At 37.0% G+C, this 25289-nt stretch overlaps 1 protein-coding gene across 6 annotated transcripts in view; it reads right to left on the minus strand.

Annotated features, from left to right (window-relative positions):
- SNX14 (sorting nexin 14) overlaps nt 1-25289 on the minus strand; it is a 38259-nt gene that overhangs the window by 503 nt on the left and 12467 nt on the right. For 2 of the 6 annotated variants that reach the window (XM_039343060.1, XM_039343062.1), the window contains 19 exons: nt 24295-24370; nt 22518-22562; nt 22341-22421; nt 22131-22245; nt 20159-20314; nt 19226-19350; nt 18346-18404; nt 15516-15645; nt 12752-12953; nt 11650-11733; nt 11431-11531; nt 10471-10582; nt 9911-9951; nt 9692-9811; nt 8226-8349; nt 6315-6479; nt 5824-5919; nt 2952-3043; nt 1673-1727 (listed from right to left, as the gene is read on the minus strand). In XM_039343060.1, coding sequence (XP_039198994.1) covers nt 1673-1727; nt 2952-3043; nt 5824-5919; nt 6315-6479; nt 8226-8349; nt 9692-9811; nt 9911-9951; nt 10471-10582; nt 11431-11531; nt 11650-11733; nt 12752-12953; nt 15516-15645; nt 18346-18404; nt 19226-19350; nt 20159-20314; nt 22131-22245; nt 22341-22421; nt 22518-22562; nt 24295-24370 — 1979 coding nt within the window. Of the gene's footprint in view, nt 1-1672; nt 1728-2951; nt 3371-5758; nt 5920-6314; nt 6480-8225; nt 8350-9691; nt 9812-9910; nt 9952-10470; nt 10583-11430; nt 11532-11649; nt 11734-12751; nt 12954-15515; nt 15646-18345; nt 18405-19225; nt 19351-20158; nt 20315-22130; nt 22246-22340; nt 22422-22517; nt 22563-24294; nt 24371-25289 lie in introns of those variants that run through there. The other 4 variants (XR_005556677.1, XM_039343061.1, XR_005556675.1 and 1 more) reach the window with 4 other exon arrangements.

Here is a 25289-nt window from a genome sequence, read left to right on the forward strand (position 1 = left end):
TTTGAAACTCATCAAATTTAGTACTCAATGTGTTCTGACATGAAAATTTTGCCTGGTACTTATCGTTTATTTGATACTCAATGCACAAGCTAAAATTTGATGATGTCAGCTGCCTTGTGACTCACATTATTCCTTATGGAAAAAATCTTTTTGGTATTCACCATGCCTTCTGGAATCAATTAACAATGAGTACCAAGGTACCATTGTAAAGCCATAACATTAACTATTATCTATTTAAGTTCTTTACAGTGATATCCTAAAAAATCATTTCAGAATTGGCATAATAAAAAATCCATTTTGGCCGATATCCCTTTCTGCACTGATGAATTAAGGGCCACTACTTATTAGAATACTTTACAAAGCTCCGCCTTGCAATGACTGGGGTCCTGTACAAGCTTCCCTGCAGTTTTAATTCATTCCAGTGTGGATACCTCATGTGTAACACTACATTGGTTGCAATCACTAAGTGGAAAACTCAAAAAGATTGTGATCCTGATAATATTTTCTGCAATAGTGAACACTTTAATTAAAACATTCCTATTTGTTTATATAAATTAGTTATATGTGTCTACAACAAACATCAAATGTGCTCTTACATCTAAATAAAATACAGTGGAAAAATACAACTCGTTTAAAAAAACTTCCTATATCGGAGTGTTTTCCCAGTGAAGCTTCTAACCTAAGTAACAAAAAGTGGGGTGCAGAAATAAATTGATGATGAGCAAAACATAATTCAAATACCAGTAACAAAAATATTCTTTTTGCACTGTCTCAAAAGGAAACAATTGTCATAAAGTGCTGCAACAGTTGCTACACTAGAGACACATTAAAGCAATTATGTTTTCCTTTAATAATTTTTATTATTATAAAACCTCAAAAATGTCTCTAAGAAGGAACATTTGATTTAATAATGGCTGAATAAATACATCCATATTACAATGAATGCTGAAAAGTCCACCCTAATTAATCCAATTCAGGTTGGAGGGATTTCTTGACACCAAGACTTGTTAAGCAATAAAATAATCTTCCCAGTACAAATGGTGGACTCTCCCTTACTGGAGATTTTTCAAAGTGAGGCTGAATGCCAACATCAGGAATGGTTTAATGGATTTCTGCAGTAAGGTTGGACTAGGCCAGGGGTAGGCAACCTTGGCTCTTTTATGACTCGTGGACTTCAACTCCCAGAATTCCTGAGCCAACAGCTCAGAATGGAAACCTCTTCCTGTCCCCTCAGCATGGCTGACTCAGAAATTCTGGGAGTTGAAGTCCACGAGTCATAAAAGAGCCAAGGTTGCCTACCCCTGCACTAGACAACTAGTACGATTCCTCCAACTCATCTTTTCTACAATGCTTTAATTCATTTAGTTCTTTTTTGAGTAAAAAAAAATGTAATTAATTAGAGGAAGCAAATCTTATGCACAAAAGATATTTGGCCTACACTAGTATTTTAGATCAGGGGTCCCCAACCCCCAATTCATGGCATTCCAGAAACCAGGCCAGGCAAACAAACAAAGCCCCATCTGCAGGATGCAGGCAGCACACAAAACCACGCCCCATCCGGTCTGTGGAAAAACCTCTCTCCACAGAACCAGTCCCTGGTACCCAAAAGGTCAGGGGCCGCTGTTTTACATTATTGATCAGATAAATTAGAACTGTTTGTGTTACAACATACCATTCAACTCTGGAAATAGTTCTTGAATCCCAATATCCAGTAGGACATATGTTAACTAAAAATAAAATGCAAAGAAAAGTGAACTTTTTAAACACTATCTTAACATGGAAAGGTCTGCACAAATTTAGCAGCTCAAAGAACTATCATTCATTAGATAACCAGAATCTTCAAAAATTAGCTAAAATGTACTCTCAATTTCAGTAACTGCATTATTTTTTTAAAAAAAATACAGTAAGCTGTTAACCAGTAGTCACAATAAATTACAATCCATCTTTAACAATTTTCAAAGTAATCTACGTCTACTTACAAAGGGAAATGTGTCAGAGGCCCAGTGACAACAGCATGAAGTTGAGAACTAGTAACCACTGGTGCCTATCCATCCATACTCTGTATTCATCCTGCTTTATGTCCATTCAACTTCTTTTGAAATCTCTGTTCTAAGTCTTCCTTATTTTCTGGCATGAATCTCTAACAGTTACCAGTTCTGTCCAGGAGTTATGTTTGGCTGTTTATTTATTTATCACCTTCTACAGTTCTCCATTCCTGATCACTTTTTCTTCTGCCCCTTTCCTCCTTTTCCATCTTCTCTCAGCAAATTATACTGTCTAGATTCTTCCATTTCTTCCTCCTCATATCCCCAGGCCTTCCATTTCATAAACACCCCCCCCAATTCACTCTGATACAAAGATTACTTTCATTTACAGATACAAATATAAAACAGATCTGCTATGGCTAACATAAACAGCATTCTATGGGCCTCATCCAATCTCTGAGTCTGGAAATGCCAAGAGATTTGGCCTAGTTTAACCTAACTTAGCCCATTAATGACATTTGCTATTCTGGATTGCTTAATTCTTTGACTAACGTTCCTGCTATTAATTGCAGAAACACAACTAAGCTTATTAATTGTGCTGCTCTCTCAGTCACACATCTATCACACAGAAACAGTATTTGGAAATACATTCCTAAAACTTAGAACATCATTTCTTTACAGTTTGTTTTGCATACTAGCTATTAATGCAGGGGTGTCAAACTGCTGGCCCGCGGACTGGATGCGTCACCAGGAAACCATGCCCACCCCATTGCTGGCAATGGGAAAAAAAGCTCTGATACGCACACGGCATCACGTGACATTGCAAGTTTGACACGTCTGTATTAATGTAAGACAGCTGTGCACACACTTGTAATGATTGCACAGTATTTCAAAACTGTAAATTAAAACTGACAAAAATTCTATCCCTAAATACAATAGGTGCTTAGTGTGTTCAATAGAACCCACCTGTTTGTTAAGAACTGGCTGCTGCAATCCATCAAATAGAAGTCTTATGCCTTCATATTTTGCATCTTCCCCAATACATTTACCTATCAGATCTGCAAAAAACATCAAAACATGAGTAAGTCAATTCAAATAAAAGGAATTCAATCTTAAAACCAGACCCCAAAAGCTTTGTCAGCCGAAACATCTATTCTAGAAAAGCGTAACTGTTGCTGGCAATTGACTGAACACCTGATTTCTGTAAAACATTTTAGCAGTACACTTTAAATATACCATGGGCAGCCAGTATATTTCTTACCATAGATAATCTTCTGATTACCTGCAATAACCAATTGTACCTTCTCCTTTGATTGGGAGGCCTTTCAGTCACTCATGCCTTGGTTACTTCAAGACTGGATTATTATAATGCACTCTGCATGGAGCTGTGGATCATACATGCAAGTCAAACTGGGTTTTGATGATTTATTCTCAGCACTTTAAAGAGGGAAGGAATGCAATAAATAAGCCACATTCGGTTTCCAGCTGGTGTACAGCTGAGACACATCACACAGGAGATGCAGAAACTGCTCTCTGCTTGCATTTCCATTCCTCTTAGCTAATCTCCCGGATCTGTGAAGTTCAGCTCTTTGCTCCCGGATCTTCATTAAGTGCCTCTGCCTAGGACTAAGGACTGAATGTCTGAGAAGGCATCAGTGAGTGTGAATAAGGAGTCCTGGGGATGTGCTGGGTTTCCATCTTCCTCATCTGAGGATGTATTCTCCAGCAGGGCCATAAAAGCCAAAACACTAAGTTAATGTAAAATTTGGGCTAATTTGCAGTATGTAGATTACATATCTAATCTGCTCCGCTGGCTTCCAATTTGTTTTCGAGCACAGTTCTTACCAATGATCTAAATATCTTGAATTTTCCATCATGTAAAGAAATTATATCGGAGAGGTAGGAATTTCATTTTTGAAGCAGCCCCCAACTGTAAATCCTCAAATGAGAAAAATGGCCTGCGCAGCTCCATAGACATTTCAACCTAGCCTTTGGGCACTTTTCTAATGATTACATTAGAAGAAACTGAACAAATGGAACGGTTGCTATGCACCAAGACTTCTCTGCTCCCCAACTAATTCCCCCCAAGGTTATGTGTTAATTATTAATTAAATTTATACACTGCCCCACCTTAGTCTGCAAAGCAACTCTGGGTGGCTTATAATTTAAAAATCAGTTATTGCTCAGTCCCATAGCATTTCCACTTCCCCAGGTAATAGGTAAGCAAAGTCTCTTCCAAACCCCTCATTATAATACAGATGTTGAAAACATAACACAACAACTTGCCTTCGATAGCATATTTTTTAATATTTAGTCAAATAGCTTACTTCAGTTACTTGATTTAATTTTCACTTCCCAAGACCAGACTACTGATCTTTTATAGTGTTGACCTAGAGTTCTAGGATTAACATGGGATTTGCTTAATCTCCATTTCATATTCTTTCCCAGATGTATGATTGCTACTTTCTGTCATTCAACTCACATTTTTAGAGCCAAAATTTTCTTTTTCTTATTTATGGACCAGTTGAAAAAATCTACACCTAATAAAGCACTCAATGTATTTGGGACCTGATTCTATAATGCAGGGAGTATGACACATCTTGTAAACTTCAATTTCCATTTTGGCATTTTGCCTCGGTTATGTCCCAGCCATGAGATGTTGGTTTTGAGAAGTGGGTTCAGAATATATTTGTGGAGCAACTAACGAAGTTCACCTTCACCACAATCCATTAGCCGATTCCTAAATTTTTGTTTGTTTGCTTGCTACCTCCTTTACTTCCATTTTCCAAAACCTCTTTCTACGTTACCCATACGCTTTTGGATATTTAAGTACAAAACTGGTTTCTTTAACTCTTGTCATTTACTTAGGGGAAACAGTTCTAGTGAAGAAGAGGTCATCTTTTGGTTCCATTTAGCATAACATTTTGGTTATCGTAATTCTGGGTTCCATCTGATTTTGCCTTCATACAGAATAGGGTTGGGAAACTTGCTCCATTCCTCGCTAGTGGAAAAACTAGCTGGCAGCTGTAACTCAAATTCATCTGGAAGATCTGCAGTAAAGGAACCATTCTACCAATCTAGTCAATCTAGTATGGAGTCTGTTGCCTACCACACCTACAAAGGCAAGCAGTGAGTTAACTGGAAAACAGTGTACATAGCTTCAATCGCACAGTTTATATATACTAGAAATTGCACTGCCTGCATGCAGCCATGATGGTGCAATGGTTAGAGTACAGTATTGCAAGCTAACTCTGCCCACAGCCAGGAGTTTGATCCTGACCAGCTCAAGGTTGACTCAGCCTTCCATCCTTCTGAAGACCCAGATGTTGGGGGCAATATGCTGACATTTGTAAACTGCTCAGAGAGTGCTGTAAAGCACTATGGAGCAGTATATAAGTCTAAGTGCTCTTGCTATTGCATGTGACTTAAAACCTGTTACATGAAGGTATTTCTAATTTGTATGTTTTCGTCCACTAAACACTATACCACAGTAATACGATAGCACAGCCTATGCTACTCAACTCAAAGGGCATACTGCTTCCTGAAGATGCTATGTCTAGTACCAGCCTTGGTCACTGCCACTATTAGAATAAAGGGGAAATGGCTTGTAAAGGGGACAGGAAAAGACCCATACCTATAAAGCCCATTTGGGCTTCATGAGTTTTAGCAAGATAATACATCTGAAGCTATTTCTAAATCCTACACTCCTTTTATACTAGAATGCTTTGATAAACATATAGTAAGAATGTTTATATTAACAAGTGCCATTCAACCTGATGGACTTTGGTCATTTAGACTGCCTCTCTTCTTGATAAATCATGCCACATAAACACTGAACCTGGAATGTATTTCATCATTTCTTCAAAGGTCTGCTTTGCCCGTTTGTGCTTATCTTGGAGAGAGCGAGGTTGAGAATTCTCACAAAATACAGCATCTAAAAAACAACAACAACAACACTTTTTTGGGACAAAGTAGAACCACTCACGCAGACTTGCTTTAATTAGTTGGCCAATTTAAGTCCCTTAAATCAGTGTTTCCCAAACTTGACCATTTTAAGGCATGTGGACTTCAACTCCCAGAATTCCACAGCCAGCAACGCTGGCTGTGGAATTCTGGGAGTTGAAGTCCTCATGCCTTAAAATGGTCAAGTTTGGGAAACACTGCCTTAAATAATAGGGACTTGGCCTCAGAATAACACTGTAAAATTAAACTTGTTTTACTTAGCTTCTGCTGTAACATAAGACTGCCTGGGATAGACTGCCAATCCTTCTCCATGTACACAGAACAACATCTGTGAATACAAGACTTCATTTGCAGCTTTCTACTAACCTCTGAGAAGTGTTATCAGTGAGACCAGACGGTGTTCCTGAAAGAGTTGTTCTAGTTTGCACTGCAAGTAGTTGTCTATATATTTTTCTAAGGTATTTTTGAAGAGAATCCTTCCACCCATCAAGATGTGATGAAGCCAGTCAGGGATATGGAAAACAACTCTAGCTGTAACATAGAATACCTTTTATACTATTGTAGAACACAAATTTAACATCAAAGCAACTGCTCCACCTTTGATTAAAAGTCTACTTTCTCAACTTATACTTTTAGATCAGTGGTTCTCAACCTGTGGGTCGGGACCCCATTTGGGGTCGAATGACCATTTCACGGGGGTCGCCAAACCACGCTGTTCGCCATTTTTTTCCCTTTTGCTGTCCTACTCCCTCTTATTGGTGGCCACACCCACTTGGGGGTCACCACAACATGGGGAACTGTATTATGGGGTCACGGCATTAGAAAGGTTGAGAATCACTGTTTTAGATCCACATGATTAAAAAGCTTATTTTCCAGCCAATTATGAAAGATGGCAGAATACTTCAGCTCTGACACTGAGAACAAGGCTATCTTCATCTACCATGGATATCTTAGTTAACAGCCTTGCTGGATTAGCCAGTCTATGACCTGATCCAATAAGGCAGGGGTCCCCAACCAATGGGCTGCCGTCCACTACCAGGCAAAATCATTCGATGTTTGTCATTTCTTAAAAATATTACTCAGTGATAGCTAATCAGGAGATTCTATTTAATTTCTCCTTGTCTCACCACCTCCTGTCCAATCCTGAGTATTTTATGGTTTTATCAAGGAAAATGAGCACAAGGCAGCGATTTTCAACTGCAAGTCAACCTTTTCAAATATATAATAGAAAATAGTCCTTCTTTGCCTTTAATGCACAATCAGAAGTATGATGATATTATACATTCTTCAAACATGCTCTGGAATTTTACACTCACTCTATTTATCTTTCAATCATTCTCTAAACCCAAACAACATATTGCCTGTTAAAACACATTTCTGCCACAGTCTGAACAGACAAAAATCAATTCAAAAGATTACAAAGTTAATTTAGCATAACAGAGTATTCATACTCTCGAATAACATGTTCCTAAATCAAGGCTTACACTTTATAGTGAATAACTTAAGGGATTTTTCCAAATCATGCACAAATAAAAAAGAACTGAACTGTCTATGCTAAGTAGCTTAAATGGTTTCTATATTAGTTCGCCTTTTATACTAAAAATTAATATTTATTTAATTGCTTCTATTTTATATTTGACAGATATTTACAAAAAAATTTATTTATTTGTTTGTTTGTTTGTTTCCAGCCAATTCCTCTCTAAGGGAGACGGGAGATTAAGGAATACGACACATACACACACACTCATTAAATTTATATGCCATCCATTTCACTATTAAGTGACTCCCAAGATAATCTGAAATATTATTTCTCTCTCAAATTGTAAAAATATTCGTATGTTGAAAATTTTTGTCAATGCATATTTACCTGGGACAGAATTAGTACCTATGCAGTATGTTGTAATAACTTTTCTTCCAGCTTGCAGAAGCCTGCCTAAGAATTTAATAAGGAACTTATGACTGTGGGAACCCTTATTTTATACTTTTTCTTGGCTCTAAGTTCCACTGGTAGATCGCATGAAATAGGGAACATATATTGGCTTGCCTTCTCTTGGCATCCGTTTCCAAAAATACTTTGGTTTCATTTACCTGTGGCGAAACAAGTTTCCTAGTGTTTTCTGTACTACATTAATATTCTAATCTAAATAATTAAAATGCACAGTGATGGTGCTGATTTCGCAACCGGTCTACAAGTTCTCATATTACAAAAGAAAAAGGAGAAAACAAAACCAGATCACTTGCACTCATTCTCATAAAACCCTGTCAGCAATTTCTTACCAATATACATTAGGAAGTCATAAACTCCTTCAATTGTCATCATCTTCAAGAAATAGTTCTCATTCTGTCTTCTTTCTAAATTCTCAGAACGGTTTGCATTGTTCTTATAGAGTTCATTATAAAGCTAAAACCAGAGAAAATCAGGTTTTTAAAAAAGCATGAATGTCATGGAATTTTATCACCAAACAAAATACTTTTTCGTCAGCTATGGGTGTATTCGGTGGGAATTCTCTTTCACAATTTTGGTGGCCCCAAATAAAGCTCCCAAATTTTAATGGCATACTGGTACAACTGTATGGGGTTCTATTTTTATATAAATTAAGTGTCAATGGAGATTCTCAGTCATCCAGGTCATGGTTGTCCCAAAAGTACTTTTTCAAAAGAATTGAAGAAGCTTCTTGGATGAGAAGTGAAACATTTTCTAGGAAAAAACAAAGTCCAGTTGCCTTTGAAAAAGCACTTTGAGGATAGGTCAACTAAGCTTTTTTTCTTAACTTCCTTATGTAAAAAAAGACAAACATTTTAAATCTGCCTAATCGATAACGGCACTGGATCACAGCGATTCTACCACCCTAGTCCTTGGAGGCCAAAAATCATAATTTTAAAGAGTGTTAATAAAAATTAGAGTAGGTTATAATTTGTATTTAATTTCTACAATACTAGGTTTCATGCCCACCAAGATCCTTTATTTTTTATCAGATGTGCCAACTAACTACTGTTTTCCATAATAAATGTGTAACGGTGAGGGATACGCAAGAAAATGATAATCACACAAACAGAAATATATTAATCATCATAATAAAGTGAGTTATTAACTAGTTGTCAACGCTGTGACAATTAAGAAATTGCAGCCATTTTACCTTTTACTTTACTTGTGCTTTTTCTGTTGCTTGGGGTTCTCGGATGTAGAAGGGGGGAGGGAGGAATGCTTGAGCTTTTTAAATTAGCCTAAACCAGGGTAGGCAACCTTGGCTCTTTTATGACTCGTGGACTTCAACTCCCAGAATTCCTGAGCCAGCATGGCTTAGCATGTAAACCTCTCCATTTCTCCTCAGCATGGCTGGATCAGGAATTCTGGGAGTTGAAGTCCACGAGTCATAAAAGAGCCAAGGTTATCTCCCCCTGGTAAACAATTGCAGCCGGTGAGCTTCAAGGTCAATTCTAGATAAAGTTTTGGCAGGGCAGTAAAGTGGGGAGGATTTTAGATTAATTGGTGAATGTGATTTATGACGGCCTTTCTGGGGTGGGAATTGCAAATTGTTACTTTGTATCGGGGAAGGAACTTTCGTCTTGGACTCAACTAAGTAAGTGCCCATACTTTGTTTCCTGAATAAAATGTTCTTTAAGGAAGAAATCCTTGCCTTGAAGTTCTTTTAATTGGTTTCATCTATTGGAACCATGAAACTAGTATCATACTTCTACTTGAATATTTAGAATATTTTACTAGTCTACAGGACATACTATACCTTTTTGTTGTTTTCGGAAGTAGGACTGAGAATAGTAATTTCTGGTTTACTTGGTTTAGGCTTGGGAGACTCACAGGAGGTAATAAAATTGATAATGAATGGTTCCAAGTGCTGACCTTTCTGAAATTGATGCCAAAAATAGTTAGAATGGACAGGTTTCCATAGAAGCTATATGGGATAAATGCTGTTTATAAATAACAAGGAAACACGATGTCTTACCTCTTTCATTAATTTTCCGGGAACAGATTTTATAATTTTACCTGCATGCCAAAAGATAAAAAAAAGAATAGATTTTTTTTTTAATTCTCGTCACTTTTCTAACTTTGTAAGCTGTTTGGGCTGCCTGTTTCATATCTAAATTCATGAAACAGATTCTTCTTATATCATATCAAAAAGTTACCCCCGCCATGTGTCCAGATACGAAGCTAAGATTCTGAGTATTAATAGACTCTTCAGATAAATTATGTTCGCAGAACTCAAACACAGTTTATCGAGGTCAATGAAAATGTTTCCTTGTTCTACTTCTACCTAATGATCTGTGGCTTCCAAAGCAAACCATAACAATGTTTGTACAGATATTTTAAAAGCTCATTATTGGCTTTCATTTACAGTCTTGTACTAAAGTGAAACATTCTTGTATTCTTATGAAAACATCAATATTGTGTCATGCAAATGTGACAATAAAACATACTTTTGATGGCAACTTGATTTAGTTGTCTTTATACTTGCAGTTCAATTCAGAATCCATTTTTTTAAAAAAATAACAGCACTTTTCTTACCTAAATTTACATCAGGCAATATTTTATCAAGAAACTGTGTCTCTCCACCATTACGGGATAAGAAGTCAGCCAAAAGTTGGCTGTTGCTTAGTTCTGGATGTTGTGAAAGTTTCTGTGAGGAAAACAAAAAGGTAGAATCTAGTGGCCGTCTCTTCAGTAAAGATAATTTAGTCTAATAAGTAAATTATGCTGAGAAAAGATAGATTACTGCAAAGCACTCTATATGGGGCTGCTCTTGAAAACCACTTGGTCCGGAATATAGCAGTGAACACAGTAATGGGGGCCCTTATTTGTCCATGTAACACCTCTGTTATGGGAGCTATAGTGGCTGCCAGTTTCTTTCCAGGTGCAATTCAAGGTGCTGTTTATCATCTTTAAAGTCCTGTATGGCATGTGCCCAGGATATATGCAGGGCTGCCTTTCCCTAAAGACATCCACCCATCCCACCAGGTCAGATAGGGGAGGCAGTCTCCTTGTCACTTCCCACAAATATTGTCATCTGATGGCAGCTAGGAAGCATGGATTTTCCAGGGCAGCCTCTGCCTTATGGAACATTCTGCTCCCTGAATTCTGCCAGGCTTCCACTCTCCTAGTCTTCCAAAAAGCTTTGAAGGCCTGCCCTTTCCCACAAGTATTGGGAGAACATTAGACGATGGCACGTTAGCTCTGAATAGCACCAAATTTTTCTTGTTTTTAATGTTTTATATTTTAGCTGGTTGAGTTTTATAGTTTTCTATACATTTTTTTAATTTTTGACTGGGAGCTGCCCAGAGTTGGTTGAAAATGTGGTATTTGGTATTTACAGACAGATAGAGTTGGTTGAAAAGTGGTATTTGGTATTTACAGATAGATAGATAGATAGATAGATAGATTGATCATATTGGAGAAACATAATTGTCTGTTAGGAAATACATATAATTCCACTGATTTATAAACCCCAAAAAACTTGTTTTCTCCTACCTGAAGGTATTCTTGAAATTCTTCTCTCTTTGATTTTAGGAATTCATAATTCTTTGGTCCAATAATCCTCTTCGAGGGAAGCTGAGCATCAGGGAATGTACCTGGTCATACAATAAAATTTAAACATGTTGAAAGTTTATTTTCACTTATACAAGCTTTTTTTTTTTTTTTACTGTTACACAACAATATCCCCAGAAATAGGTGGCAGAGAAAGCCTACCATGAAATTCTGTTAGCTTTGATTCCAGCACATAAAATTCAAAGTATCTTCTATAGACTGACCAGTGTTCAGGTTTATGCCCAACTGAAAATAAAGAGACAACATTATCATTTTTTATTTGTCCAGAATAAAAGCATTTTATATGGAAACATCTAACAGAGCTAAAAGCAAGTCTTCAACCATATTTTAAACCTCACACTTTTCAAACTTAATAAAAGCTTTTATTAGCAGTCATAATTTACTATTGTCATCATTAAGATAAACACTCTTGTTATCAAGTTTGACTCTGGGGATTTCAGGATTCGTCCATGTAGTTAAATTAGAAAGCAATACAGAAGTGGTTTGCTCCTGCCTTTTCCTGAGGTTCCCCCCCCCCCCAACTTCCCAGTCTAGACAATAACCCTGGGATTTCCTGGTAGTCTGTCAACCAAGAACTAACAAGTCTTATTTACTTTTGGGGATCAAACAGTTCTGTCTGTGTGCTAGCCTCTGATGGGACATTTTAAAAGAAAATGTCAAATGTACTCTCCTAAGACTGCAGGAAACAAAACTGACTGCATTTTATCTGCAAATGCCTTTATCTCTTCACAGATGGACACCACTCATGCAGTGTTTCTCAACCTTGACAATTTTAAGGCATGTGGACTTCAACTCCCAGAATTCCACAGCCAGCATTGCTGGCTGTGGAATTCTGGAAGTTGAAGTCCACATGCCTTAAAATTGTCAAGGTTGAGAAACACTGCGGTTAGGGAAAGTTATTGTACAGGGAAATATATGAAGGTGCATGCCAGGGGAGCTGTTCTGCTCTATCCTGGAGGACTTGGGAAATGTTGTTACCGTGGACAAATGGATCACAAAAAATGGGGCCTAACGATTGATCTGTTATCCCTCCATTAAGCTTCACAAAAGAAACTCAATCTATGACGAATGCCACATTTTACAATCGTTCTTCACGTCGTAAAATGTCAGATGTTTTCATTCTTCCATTTTTTCAGGGCTTAATGTTTTTGGAAACGTTATCTGAGACAATACAAGTGTCAAACTGAGCATAAATGTTAAAAAAGTGTTGGAAGACTTTGTGTATACATTTTATAATGCTTACTTGCCAGCCTGTCATTTCTTTCCACATCAATGCAAAATACAGGAATTCTCTCTCTCCTTTCTTTCTTTTCAAGGGAGGGGTCTTCAAAGAAGTCAACATAAGGAATGGTAATTTTCCAAGCAGCAAGATTGCGAGGTGTATTAGGCATACTAAGTGCCTCCACAGGTGAATCGTCTTCCATTACCATAATGCCTTCTTCAATCTACAGTAAAAATTACCACATGAAAGGCCATTCCAGCCTAGGTGACTACATGTATTGTACCATGTGCATAGTAGCGATCCTGTTCTTCCACTGTATTTACAGTGGAAACGGAAGTGTTAAATAGGACAAGCTATTTGAACAAAACGGAATGAAAACTGTACAACGAAAAATAAGACTGCGCTTAAAAGTTAAATAAATGTAAAGTTATCTTTTGAAAAAATACCACTGATTTGAGATATGTTTTCTCCACTCAACCATAATATGATGGAACCATAATTTGATGAAAAATCAAAATATGAACTCTATCATTAGCTTGCTTTAAATTAAAAGCAAGATAGGTTATGATTAACTTTGTACTAAATTGATTCAATGATTCTATAACAGAGGATACACACAATTTTTCAACAGTGACAAAAGAATTTGAAAGGAAGCAACATAAATGCAAAGATGTTTGATTATGAGGAATTTCTTCTAATACTGCCAAGCACTTACGTTTTGCAGTTGTACAGATAGTCCTCATTTAGCAATCACAATTGAATCAACACCTCTGTTATTAAACAAAGCAGTCACTAAATGGGACCATGACTGTGCTTTCCTTTCCCTGCTCCTTTGCCCTTTAGAATGCTTACCCCAAAGCTGGGAACAACCTGCCTCCAGAAGCAGTGAATGCGCCAACATTGGAAGTTTTAAGAAGAAACTGGACAGCCATTTGTCAGAAATGGTATAAGGTTTCCTGCCTGAGCAGGGGGTTGGACTAGATGACCTCCAAGGTCCCTTCCAACTTTATCATCATTATCATTATTATTATTATTATTATTATTATTACACCTTAAAACTGACAAGACTAATCAGTTTCACACTTTTAGCTTTTGTTTCCCTCCTAACTATTCTCCTGCTCTTGGAATGCTTTCTCTGACCTTGGCTTAATTAGCAAGAAGGGCATTAATGTTTACATTCACATTCATTGGAGAGGAAGGGATTGCATGAGAATAAGCAGGAACACAATACAGAGTACACATCAAAAGCACTGGCTGCCAGTGCTAATGTAAACAGTCCATTGCATTCCCCATTCACTCTACAAGAGGGGGATAAAAATAAACAGGTGAGCCAAAGGACAATGTGTACTGACTATAACGGGAGACTGTGAAGATCATAAACCTGGATATTGGTTATAAAGTTTTTTTTAGCACCTTCACAATTTTAACAATTGCTAAATGAAGCAGTCACTATGCTAAGATTATCTGTACCCAAGTGTTTCTTAAAGTGTAAGCAAACAGGGAAGCAACTAGAAAGAATTAAATAGGAAATTAATAAGAATTGTTCTGAAAAATTACACACCACACCAGGCCATCAAATTATATTTATTTTGTGCAATGTAGGCTGAATTGTATGCATATCTGCATGTGTTTTATAAACCAATCTAAATTAATTACATAGTTAAAAAGAGTACTTAGTAGAGATCATCTGAATCACTTTCATTTATAGTTTTCTTTTATGAAAGGGGCAACAAATAAATATATTATTCACAAATTCCTTTGCTAGCTATCAGATACTTGCAAATGCAAATGTCCACTTTCCTTTGGACACCTCTCTTCCCCATAGACACTGGCATCTCCAATTATGTGAGTTTTAACAACTGAAATTTCCCAGCTAGCTGACTGATACTGAAAATTCTAGGAACTGAAGTCCACACAAATGAAAGGCATCCGGGATGGAGAGGATTAATTTTTAAAAGTGCCGCATGATCCCAAATACTCAGCTTAGACTCCTCAATTTAGAAAAAGCCCATTTAGTGACTGTTCAGTTACAATGGCATTGAAAAAAGTGACTTATGACCATTGTTCACATGTATGACCATTGCAGCATCCCGATGGTCACACGATCAAAATTCACATGCTTGGCAACTGACTCATATTTATGACTGTTGCAATGTCCCAGGGTCATATGATCAGCTGACCTGATCAGGGTCAGCTGATGTCCCAGGGTCATATGAACCGCTGACCTGATCAGCAGGTCAGCGGTTCAAATCTCACCGGCTCAAGGTTGACTCAGCCTTCCATTCTTCCGGGGTAGGTAAAATGAGGACCCAGATTGTTGGGGGCAATGTAAATATATATATACATTGCTTACTGGTGTACACCGCTTAGAGAGTGCTTGCACTTAAAGCGGTATATAAGTCTCATAAATAAATTTTGAGACCTTCTGCAAGCAAAGTCAATGGGGGAAGCCAGATTCACTTAACTACCATGTTACTAACTTAACAACTGTGATGATTCTCTTAACAACTGTGGCAAGAAAGATTGTAAAATGGGTCGAAATTCAATTAACAACTGAAATTTTGGGCAAAATTGTGGCTGTAAGTCAAGGACTACCTGTATCAATAAAAGAGCTTCATTACTGGAAAGTCATGTTCATGGTGTAAGTTATGTTGACAGACAACAAACATAAAGCAAAACAAAAAAGGACTTGCAACAGATGAAAAGAACAATGCAGAAATGGCAGATATGTAACAAAATACACACAATGCTGAACTGTGCAATCAGAATTGTTAGCTCAACTCACAAAATCATCCTCTCCTTCAGCGAGGAGATAGTCAGGTAGCACAGCCCCTTCCATTGTAGTGCTTTTGAATACTCCTTTAATTTTGCTGCTTATACTTCTGATTCCAGACGATTCTCTTCTAAGCATGCTTCTGTATAAAACAAGCAGCAAATGGCACATTCATAATAATTTCAAAATGAGAAAATATTTCAAAGGAGTATATTTAAGCAGTCTTATTGGCAAAATGTATATAATTTACAAGCTTACAATAGCACGTTACTTTACATCCATTGTTCCAATCAAGTAAAAGGAAACTATGAGGACAAAATGTTTTTTTTTTTTCTGTGCAGCTGTGGTGGAATGTAGTCTGGATTCCCAAGAGGGAGAAACTGCATTTCAGAGGACAAAGAGGCAGCTAAGCTTAGTACATTTAGTCAGAAAGAAGTGGGTAAAAATGGCTACTCCCTAGCAACTCTCAGAGTATATCTACAGCTATGCAAATAAGTGCTTTAGTTTGGCAAGACTCAATCAATCAATCAGAATAGAGTAGGAAGGTACCCCTGGAGGTCTTCTAGTCCAACCCCCTGCTCAAGCAGGAGACCCTTTATCATCTCAGACAGATGACTGTCCAGTCACCTCTTAAAAACCTCCAGTGACGAAGCACCTACAATTTCTGAAGGCAAGCTGTTTCACTGGTTAATTGTTCTCACTGTTAGGAAGTTTCTTCTTAATTTCAGGTTGCTTTTCTCCTTGATTAGTTTCCATCCACTATTTCTTGTCTTGCCTTCTGGTGCTTTGGAAAACAAGTTGACCCACTCTTCTTTATGGTAGCCCCTCAAATACTGGAATATTACTTTCATGTCACCCTATTTCTTCTTTTCTCTAAACTAGCCAAACCCAATTCCTGCAGTCGTTCTTCATATGCTTTTGTTTCCAAGGCCTTTAATCATCTTAGTTGCTCTTCTCTGCACTTTTTCCAAAGTCTCAACATCTTTTTTGTAATGTAGTTTTGTAAAAACTAAATGGAGTATTCCAGGTGTGATCTTACTAAAGATTTATAAATGTCCACAGGTGAAGAACAATAAAGGAAACTACTCAGAAATGACTCCACATGTCTTGGTTCTTGGGAGGCTTGAGAGGAACCAACCATATAAAAAAGAGGAAGACAGACCACAAAACTGCATTTTTTTGACAGAATTTTCTTTCATTGGTAAAACCAATGAGATAATTAGTAATCATGTTGCCACACTATGCTTCACCTTGACACAACCACGAATGCAATTTGCTCAGGGTGCTCACTGGTAGGACAGAAGCTTGTCTTGCTTCCTGGAACTGCTGGACAGCAATATGAAGCATCCCAGAAGTTTTAATTTGTTTTTGGAAAAGTGTGTTGTTTCATGAAGTAATGTTGAACTAGTGTTCCACATAAAAGTTTGCTAAACAGAGGCTATAGCGCCCTGCCATATGGTAATTTCCATTTATTTTTAATGAAAAGAATAAAAAAAAATAGTTTAATAGGATAGGAAGCTAGCAGGCATCAAAAGCCATGTTTAACAGGCACATTGTTGTCGTTGAGCGCCACACTGGATAACAAATACAATGACTGCTGCCTCTTGTTAATATGGCCGTTTTGTCACAATATGGCCTTACTGACATGGTCAATTATGGAAGAAAGAATACAGATAGTCCTCAGGTTATGTCCAGTCATTTAGCGACTGTTCAAAGTTACAATGGTACTGAATAAATACACTTATGACTGCCCCTCACATAATCAAAATTTGGGTGCTTGCAGACAGCCCTGCATATACAACTGCCTCCCCTTCACCCCCAGCTGACCTTTGTCTTTTGCCGTGCCTCCCCTCCACTGGACTCATTGCTGCCTTCCCCTCTGGCTAATCCTCTATGCTGGAAGCCCTTGGTTGAGTAGCTGCCAAGAATCACTACCAGGCATCCTGGCTAAGCATGAGGGAAGCACCGGGGAAACATCCCCATCTTGCTGCCCAGCAGGAGAATTGCCCCAGCTGGCAGTTGTGCACAGTTGCTGAGATCCCTCATTGGTGGGCAGAATGGGTACCCCCCCCTCCACTTGTAGATCTCATCCACCATCCTGTTTGCCTGGGACACCTGCTACTCCCCCACTTAATGACCTGTGTGGTCTTGGGATTATGATGGCAACTGTGATTGCCATCTCTAGGGTGATTCAGTCACATAGCCTCCCATTTTATGATCGCTTTACTATAATTTCTATTAAGCAGCAATGAAAATTCCGGTCCCAATTGCTGTCATAACCAGAGGGCTACCTGTATTTAAAAGAATGACATATTGAATTACAGCCAAAGATGCACAATAGTCCATTTTCAAAAATTTAACGTGAATCGTAATGAACCCATCCAACAGATACATTCTTTAAAACTTTCAACACATGCATGTATATTATACAAGTAGTCCTCGCCTTATGACCATTTATTTATGACCATTTGGAGTTATGACAGCTCCGAATGGGTACTTTTACGGCACAATAAAGCACTTCTGGCTGTTGTAAAAAGTTGCCACCCCCTGCGGTCATATGATCCCATTTTGGGTCTTGGCAACTGGCTCACGTTTACCACAGTTGAAGCATCCTGCAATCATGTGGCCATTATTTGTGACCCATTTTGCCAGTTTCCAGCAAAAAAAGTCCATTCAAAAGAATAGGTTTGCTTAACAACTGTGTTCTTTTGCTTAATTATAACTGCAAGAAATGTAAAAAAAAAAAAAAAAGGGTCCAGTCACATGGGTGCCTCAACTTACACACGATTTCCACTCCCAATTGGGGTCATAAGTTGAGGATTAACCCTAACCCTGTACTTACTTGTTTGACTTGGAATTGCGTGTTGGGGATTCAACTTCTTGAAAGAGGTACTTGAAATACTAAATAAGGAAAAATAGTTGAAAATTGCCAAGCATGCTTATTTTATTTTCTTCCATTTGCTCTATTATATTTTCTTCAGAAACAATTTTACAAAGATACAGATTAGAAATAAAAATCACTTATAGTTCATATACGTAGCAGCATGGAAAGCAGGACAATACTGAAATCTATTAAAGACCTAAACAGTAGATAGCAATATGTTTGAACATATTTTCTGATACTGTACTATAATTTTTAAAAATGTATAGTACATATTTGTGACAGTAAAAAAAGTCAGCTGAAACAAATATTTGCCTGAAACCAAGAAGACACTAGAGTCCATCCTGGTGAATCTCTCTAAAATTGATAAATTGTACTGGAAAAGACTTTTACAAGCCTATGTATTAGAGAAGAGACCTCTCTTAAACCTAGATAGACATTAAAAGAGAAACCAGTGCTTTGAATTAGTAGTTAGTACAGACACTAGCTATAGTGGCACAACATGATCATAATGCTCAATTTCTGTCAGTATTCTACATTATTATCTCTCTATTATTTTTAAGGAAGCTCCACACTTGTGCACTGCAATAATTTGAGCAGACATTAGAGCTAAAGCAGAGGGGTTATTTCATTCCATAAGTCTAGAATACTTTTAAGACATTAGAGCTAAAATAGAGGGGTTAATTCATTGTAGAATTCTGGAATATGTGCAGACATTAGAGCTAATATAGAGGAGTTATTTCATTCTAGAATTACGTCAGTTGAGAGACAAAAAGCAAGTAGACTCCTTGAGTTAAAATTACAAACTGAGGTGGCTCAAATATAAACAAATACTTGTTACCTCATATGTGTGGCAGAATTTAGGTATGAAGACATTCTCTAAGAGCGAGAAAACTTGTTCATAGGCTTCAAAGAAACACCGCATTTGTTGTAGCTTCACAACTTCCTTATAGGGGCCTTCAGCAACTATAGATGAAAATGTGAGACATGTCAATAATAAATATGAAAACATTTAGTTATAGGAAAGTTTACTATTTCAGGATTAAGACATCTGTCTTAGCAGCATTTGGCTGATTTTGTTTGAGTTTAGAAATTGAGTAGAATGGGGCTAGGAGAACTTGGCTGAGCCCATATGTCTGATGTGCTATGTTATTTGTTCTTCGTTTTTCATGTGTTTACAACTATATAAGCTATACATTTGTAAGTTCGGTGAATGGATGGATGGATGGATGGATGGATGGATGAATGAATGAACGAACTTCAAGGAATCCCAAATAGATAGATAGATAGATAGATAGATAGATAGACAGACAGACAGACAGACAGACTGAATGGGAGACTTCAAGGAATCCCAAATCTATAGTTTAGACTAGGAAACTGAAAGGATATCCCAAAAGCCACTGAAAATGACTTCTGTATTGTTATCAAAAAGTTACGTGTACATTTCCATAAAGTCATCAGAAATCAACCTTGATTTTTACTAAGGCACCACATCTGTTTGTTTCTCATTTCATGGGAAATATGGGGGGGGCTGATCAAGGTACAAAGAGAGAACATTTTTTTTTATAATTAGGGAATGCTAGAATTTCCTTGTTATATGCTCATTGAGTAGACCAGCCTTTCCCAATATATCCTCCATAGGTAATGGTACCACAATGCCCAAATTCTTAATATTGCTAAGACATATTCATGCCAATATCTGTATTATTCTACAAGTATCATGCAGAAAAAAATGCAATAACTTCAAATATATTTTCCTTGTGATTTCACTTACTACTTTGTATCTCTTCCACAATGAATGAATCAAATTTAATTTTGTCAATGCTTTCATCTAAGCAATATGTTTCATAGATTTTCTTGACTTCTTCATGGAGGGACATTTTCTCAGAATCTGATAATTCTGCCTGCAAAATTCTATTATTAAATTGCTCTGTTGATGGGGATAAAAAAATATAAAGAAATGTATTGAGTTCAGAACACTGGCAGTTTTCCTTTATTAAAAATGTTCTTTATAATATTTAGATAGTTTTACCTATTAAATCCATAAACACTGGATTATGATAACAACACAAACCCCAGCAAGTTGAAACAAATCTACTTTGGGATCCCTGCCATATATTTATCTCTGTAAAATTTAGAATAGGATGCATCACTGATGACTAAGTTCTATCTTTGGCCAAACAGAAAGTTGAAGTTTAATCAAAGTTAAAATGCTGCCTCTCACAGTGCTTTTTCCTAAGCCAGAAAACCAACTATAGAAAGAGAATTAAGTCTGGAGGGGGAGAAGGGAGGGAAATCAAGACATGAAATACAAAACTTTGCTGTAATATATTAACATGCAATCAGATATTTTAAAATAAACATAAAATGTAAAATGTTTAAAGGCAAATAGGTTAATCCTTTACTTTAAAATATTCTCAATAATTATTCCACCAACTGCAATTTCAATAGTAACACTGTTGAATAAATACCAACATGTAATCTGTGCATTTCCTAGAAATTATTTGGCATCGTTTCTCTTACCAAGAACCAGAAAAATTCATTTGCAAGAAAAGGTATATGACTCTAAATTCAGAATTGAATTTGGCCAGTGTGAAGATTCTGTGGCTCCCTGAGGCAACATGAAATTCCATCCAACTTTATATAAGTGAACCTAGACAATCCCAAAATGCATTTAGGTTCTTCAGAAAACTATGAAAATTCAAATAATCCAGAGGAGTTTGGGGGTGTTACATTAAGGGATACTTTGCAACCACTGCTTTTACCATTTGAGATACAACTGAAGATTCTTTTATCTGTAAAAAAACTGCAGCATCATAGAGTAGAAGTAAAAAAAAAAATACTTGATTTTATATTAGCACAATCAGAGACTGATTTAAGGCAATTCACAAGGCAAAAAAGTCAAGCAAAGCCAAATTATATGTAAGTGGTTAGAGAGAAGACAACTCTCAAAACGTTAATCCTTCCTTCGGGTTATAAAGAAAAAAAAATGCTTTTGAAAGGAGAGCCTGCCCAAATTACTAACCTAATATTTTACAAATGGGAAAAGGTTCGTATTTTTGGCAGCCAAGGAAATAATTATTTCATAAATGGCAGGATACAGATTCAAGCCCCCTGCACGGGAGCTTCCAACTGGCATCCAATAGCTACTACAATATAAACAGAATGATGCATCAGAGAGGTTTTCCAATTCAGCTCACTTTTTAAAAAAATCAAAGTACCTTATTTTAAGAAATCCGAGTTCAATACATAATCTGAAAAACGTCAACAAAAAAGCTATTTGTCCAAACTTATATTTTAATGTAATAAGCATCACTTTAAAAATTAATTTTCCCCTTATTTTCCTTCTTCCTTTCCATCCTTTTATGACTGAATGTATTAGATCAGTGATTCTCAACCTTTCTAATGCCGTGACCCCATAATACAGTTCCCCATGCTGTGGTGACCCCCAAGTGGGTGTGGCCACCAATAAGAGGGAGTAGGACAGCTAGGGAAAAGGGAAAAAAATGGCGGACAGCATGGTTTGGCGACCCCCGTGAAATGGTCATTCGACCCCAAATGGGGTCCCGACCCACAGGTTGAGAACCACTGTATTAGATAATAAGCTTTAGTTTGGAAGCCACTTTATACCTTCTGTTTTGCTAGCACAGCCTTAAGTGCATTGCAGAAGCAATTTTTTTTTATTTTTACAATGAATTTTTATTTAATGTAACTAAAAAGATAACACATTGAGAGGGATTTCTTACCTAACTCCAGGTAAAATTGCAATACGTGTACTTTTCCTTCTTTCTTCAAAAAACTCATAAATAGAAAGAAAAGATCCTGCTTGTCTTCAAATTCTTTCAGTTCAAAGTGCAAGGCCTTAATAGAAGATTCAATATGGAATTTATTTCTAACTATCCATGCCATCATTTTCTAAAGGCATATACACTTAACATGCTTTTTTTCACACTTACAGAAGATTTTTTGCTTCTAGGTTCTGCAAATTTCTGCAAGAAAGGAACCAAAGGTGAAGCAGGTTCAGTTGCTATTTCAGGCTGTAAGAAAAAAATCCAGAAAAAAAATCCAGCATCCAGGAACAAAACTGTATGATTTCACAATTACTATAATTCTTTTTTTCTTGTAGTACTCACTGGTCTATCATCAATGAAGATAAGTATTAAGTGGTTCACAGTATCCTAAAAGAAAAGGTAGACATATTTAAGAGGTAGCTGAGACAAAAAGCATCTCATGTTATATTTCCCTTAGAAACATTTCTTAAAGACTCTTAAACCCCACCATTAGAAGAATCCGGCACTTCTGCCCTTCTTCCAACTTGTGTGAAAGACTCCACCTCCATCTCTATTTCTGGTCCCATACTTTACACTGAAACAGCAATATGCTCTAGAAATAGAGCCCTCAATACACCAGCCATAGAAATTTAATAAGTGTAGATTATCTACAGTTAGATTCACATCTAAGACTGATGAAAACCAAGAACATAACAATTATTAAGATACAGTCTAAGAATTTAGACAGTTCCAAGCACAAAAGTATTTTGTAAAATTAGATGTTCAGGTGTGATAAATTCAATATTTCCAGATATTGAGGAAATCCTTTAGATATTACTCTGAGAGCTCTGATCAGTTATTATCATATCATTATCTGCTTCTACAAGTGAAGAGTACAGAATTGAATGGAACTTTTTGCCTTTCGCCATGCTTTTGAAATGGAACTCAGTCCCCACAAAGGAGATCCTGATGGGCTGGGCGTTGTAGTTCATTTTTTCTTGCAGTTAAGGGAAAAAACAGGGAATTCATAATTCAGCAAACAGGGAAAATCTCCTCCATACATAAACTTATGTAACAGCTCCATTCTGCAAAGCCTTCTATAACCTGATTTTCTTGAAATTCTTCTACTATTATACTACTTTGCATGCACATATAATACATGTAATACAATTTTTATAGACCTTAGATGTGGCTTACAAGAACCTTTGTGTAAATGTACATAAAATGATAACATGAATTTATTTAATTCTCTAATATGGTCAACTTAGAAGTTTATCTACCAGAAGTTTATCTATCAAGCTTAGCTGCCTCCCAACTCTTCTCTAATGTTCGTTCTTTTATGCTAAAATGGGAAAGACAAGGAGATAACATTAAGAGAAAGACAACTGCTATTCTAAGGAAGCAATTCTTGATGTCACAAACCTGTTTCCTTTCCCAGCACTTCAAGCTGCAGTGATTGATTATGGGAATGCAAAATGGGAAACTGCACCTCAGATTTTAAAGATTCTTCAACAAAAACTCCTTTTTTATGACACTGTAATCCCTTAATTCAGGGTACAGGGGGTGACTGTATGGGGCTGAGTGTTTATTGTCAGATGCCCTTCCTGACACCACGTGGAGCTCACAGCAGATATTTTTTATTTGTGCCCTGACAGAGAAACATCTGTAGTTGCCTAGGATTGAACTTTCAATCTCCCAAGTGGGAGGCAAGCATCTTAACCATTAGACCACCAAGATTCTTCAACAAACACCTCCTACATTGCACCTAACTAAGATACCCAACCCTTGCAAGCTATAATTCAACTGGATATAAAATGAGACAACCCTGAGGTTAACATTTTTAATTTTTTCAATAAAAATCTAAGTTCTCATCAAGCCCCTTCCTCCTTCATTGCACATTTTATAAGCCACCATACATGCCATGGCCTAGATCAGGGGTAGGCAACCTTGGCTCTTTTATGACTCGTGGACTTCAACTCCCAGAATTCCTGAGCCAGCCATGCTGAAGGGAAAGGGAGAGGTTTCCAAGCTGAGCCATGCTGGGTCAGGAATTCTGGGAGTTGAAGTCCACGAGTCATAAAAGAGCCAAGGTTGCCTACCCCTGGCCTAGACAAACTACCTGAAGTTTCTCAGCACTTACCGGATCAGCTAAGTAGTCCATAGAGGGAAGGAAAACAGAACCCGATAGGATTTCTCTTATGAGTAAGGTGAATGTCCTGGAGAGAATAAAAGCCAATTTTATGCAATCATACCTTCTTCATACGCTTTCATGAAGTTAGCATTCAAATTAAACTGGTGTAAAGAATTTCTTAATGTGCTGTTAAATAAATACATACATATATAATTTCTTACATTTTTTTCACAGAAAACTACTCTGCACACGCACACGTACGCACACACACCTCTTTCTTTTCGGTAGTCTTTATATAATCCACCTACTCAATGTGACTTTGGGGGGGCATACCAAAGAATGAAAAGAAGTCAAAACCAATAAATTAAAAAAAAAAAATCCAACTCCAATAACTATCACTAAAATCAAGCAGGCAATATATGGCAAATGCATCTGAAATATATTGTAACTCCTAAAAATTGTAGACTCTACTCATTTAGCTTTTGGGAGCAGGTGATCCTGTAAATAATACAGTTCTATGCCCACAGGGCATTTATTATGACAGTAGCCTATTGTATTTTCATCTCTGGATGGAACTGAACACAGTTTTTTGCCTGTATACCATTGTTTCTTCTTGATGCTTGTAATTCTTGCATATAACTAATACTTTCTAAGTAATTTAATTTGCTCTCCTGGCATACATATAGAGAAGCCAGATACACAGAAAGGTATAGCTTGGCACTACATGTCTTGTACTAACAAAGAAAAAACAATTCCCAATTTATAATTTTCTTTCCTTCGTTTCTCATGGTGCACGTATGACTATTTGTGTCTGGGCAGGATTTCCTCAGAATGCTAAGAAAAACTTGTGGTGGGATTTCTGCCTCAAAATGATGTACATCTAGATATCATTGTGATAATATCCTGCAGTTTCTTAAGACAATCAAGGCAAGCCATAGGACTGAAAGGATAATAGTTGTGAGTGAGGGTAGTTGGTGTAAATCCATGTAAAACCTAAATGAAGA

Source organism: Crotalus tigris, unplaced genomic scaffold (genome assembly GCF_016545835.1).
Source record: "Crotalus tigris isolate CLP2741 ecotype Arizona unplaced genomic scaffold, ASM1654583v1 scf7180000017833.3397121, whole genome shotgun sequence".
Taxonomy (NCBI): domain Eukaryota; kingdom Metazoa; phylum Chordata; class Lepidosauria; order Squamata; family Viperidae; genus Crotalus; species Crotalus tigris.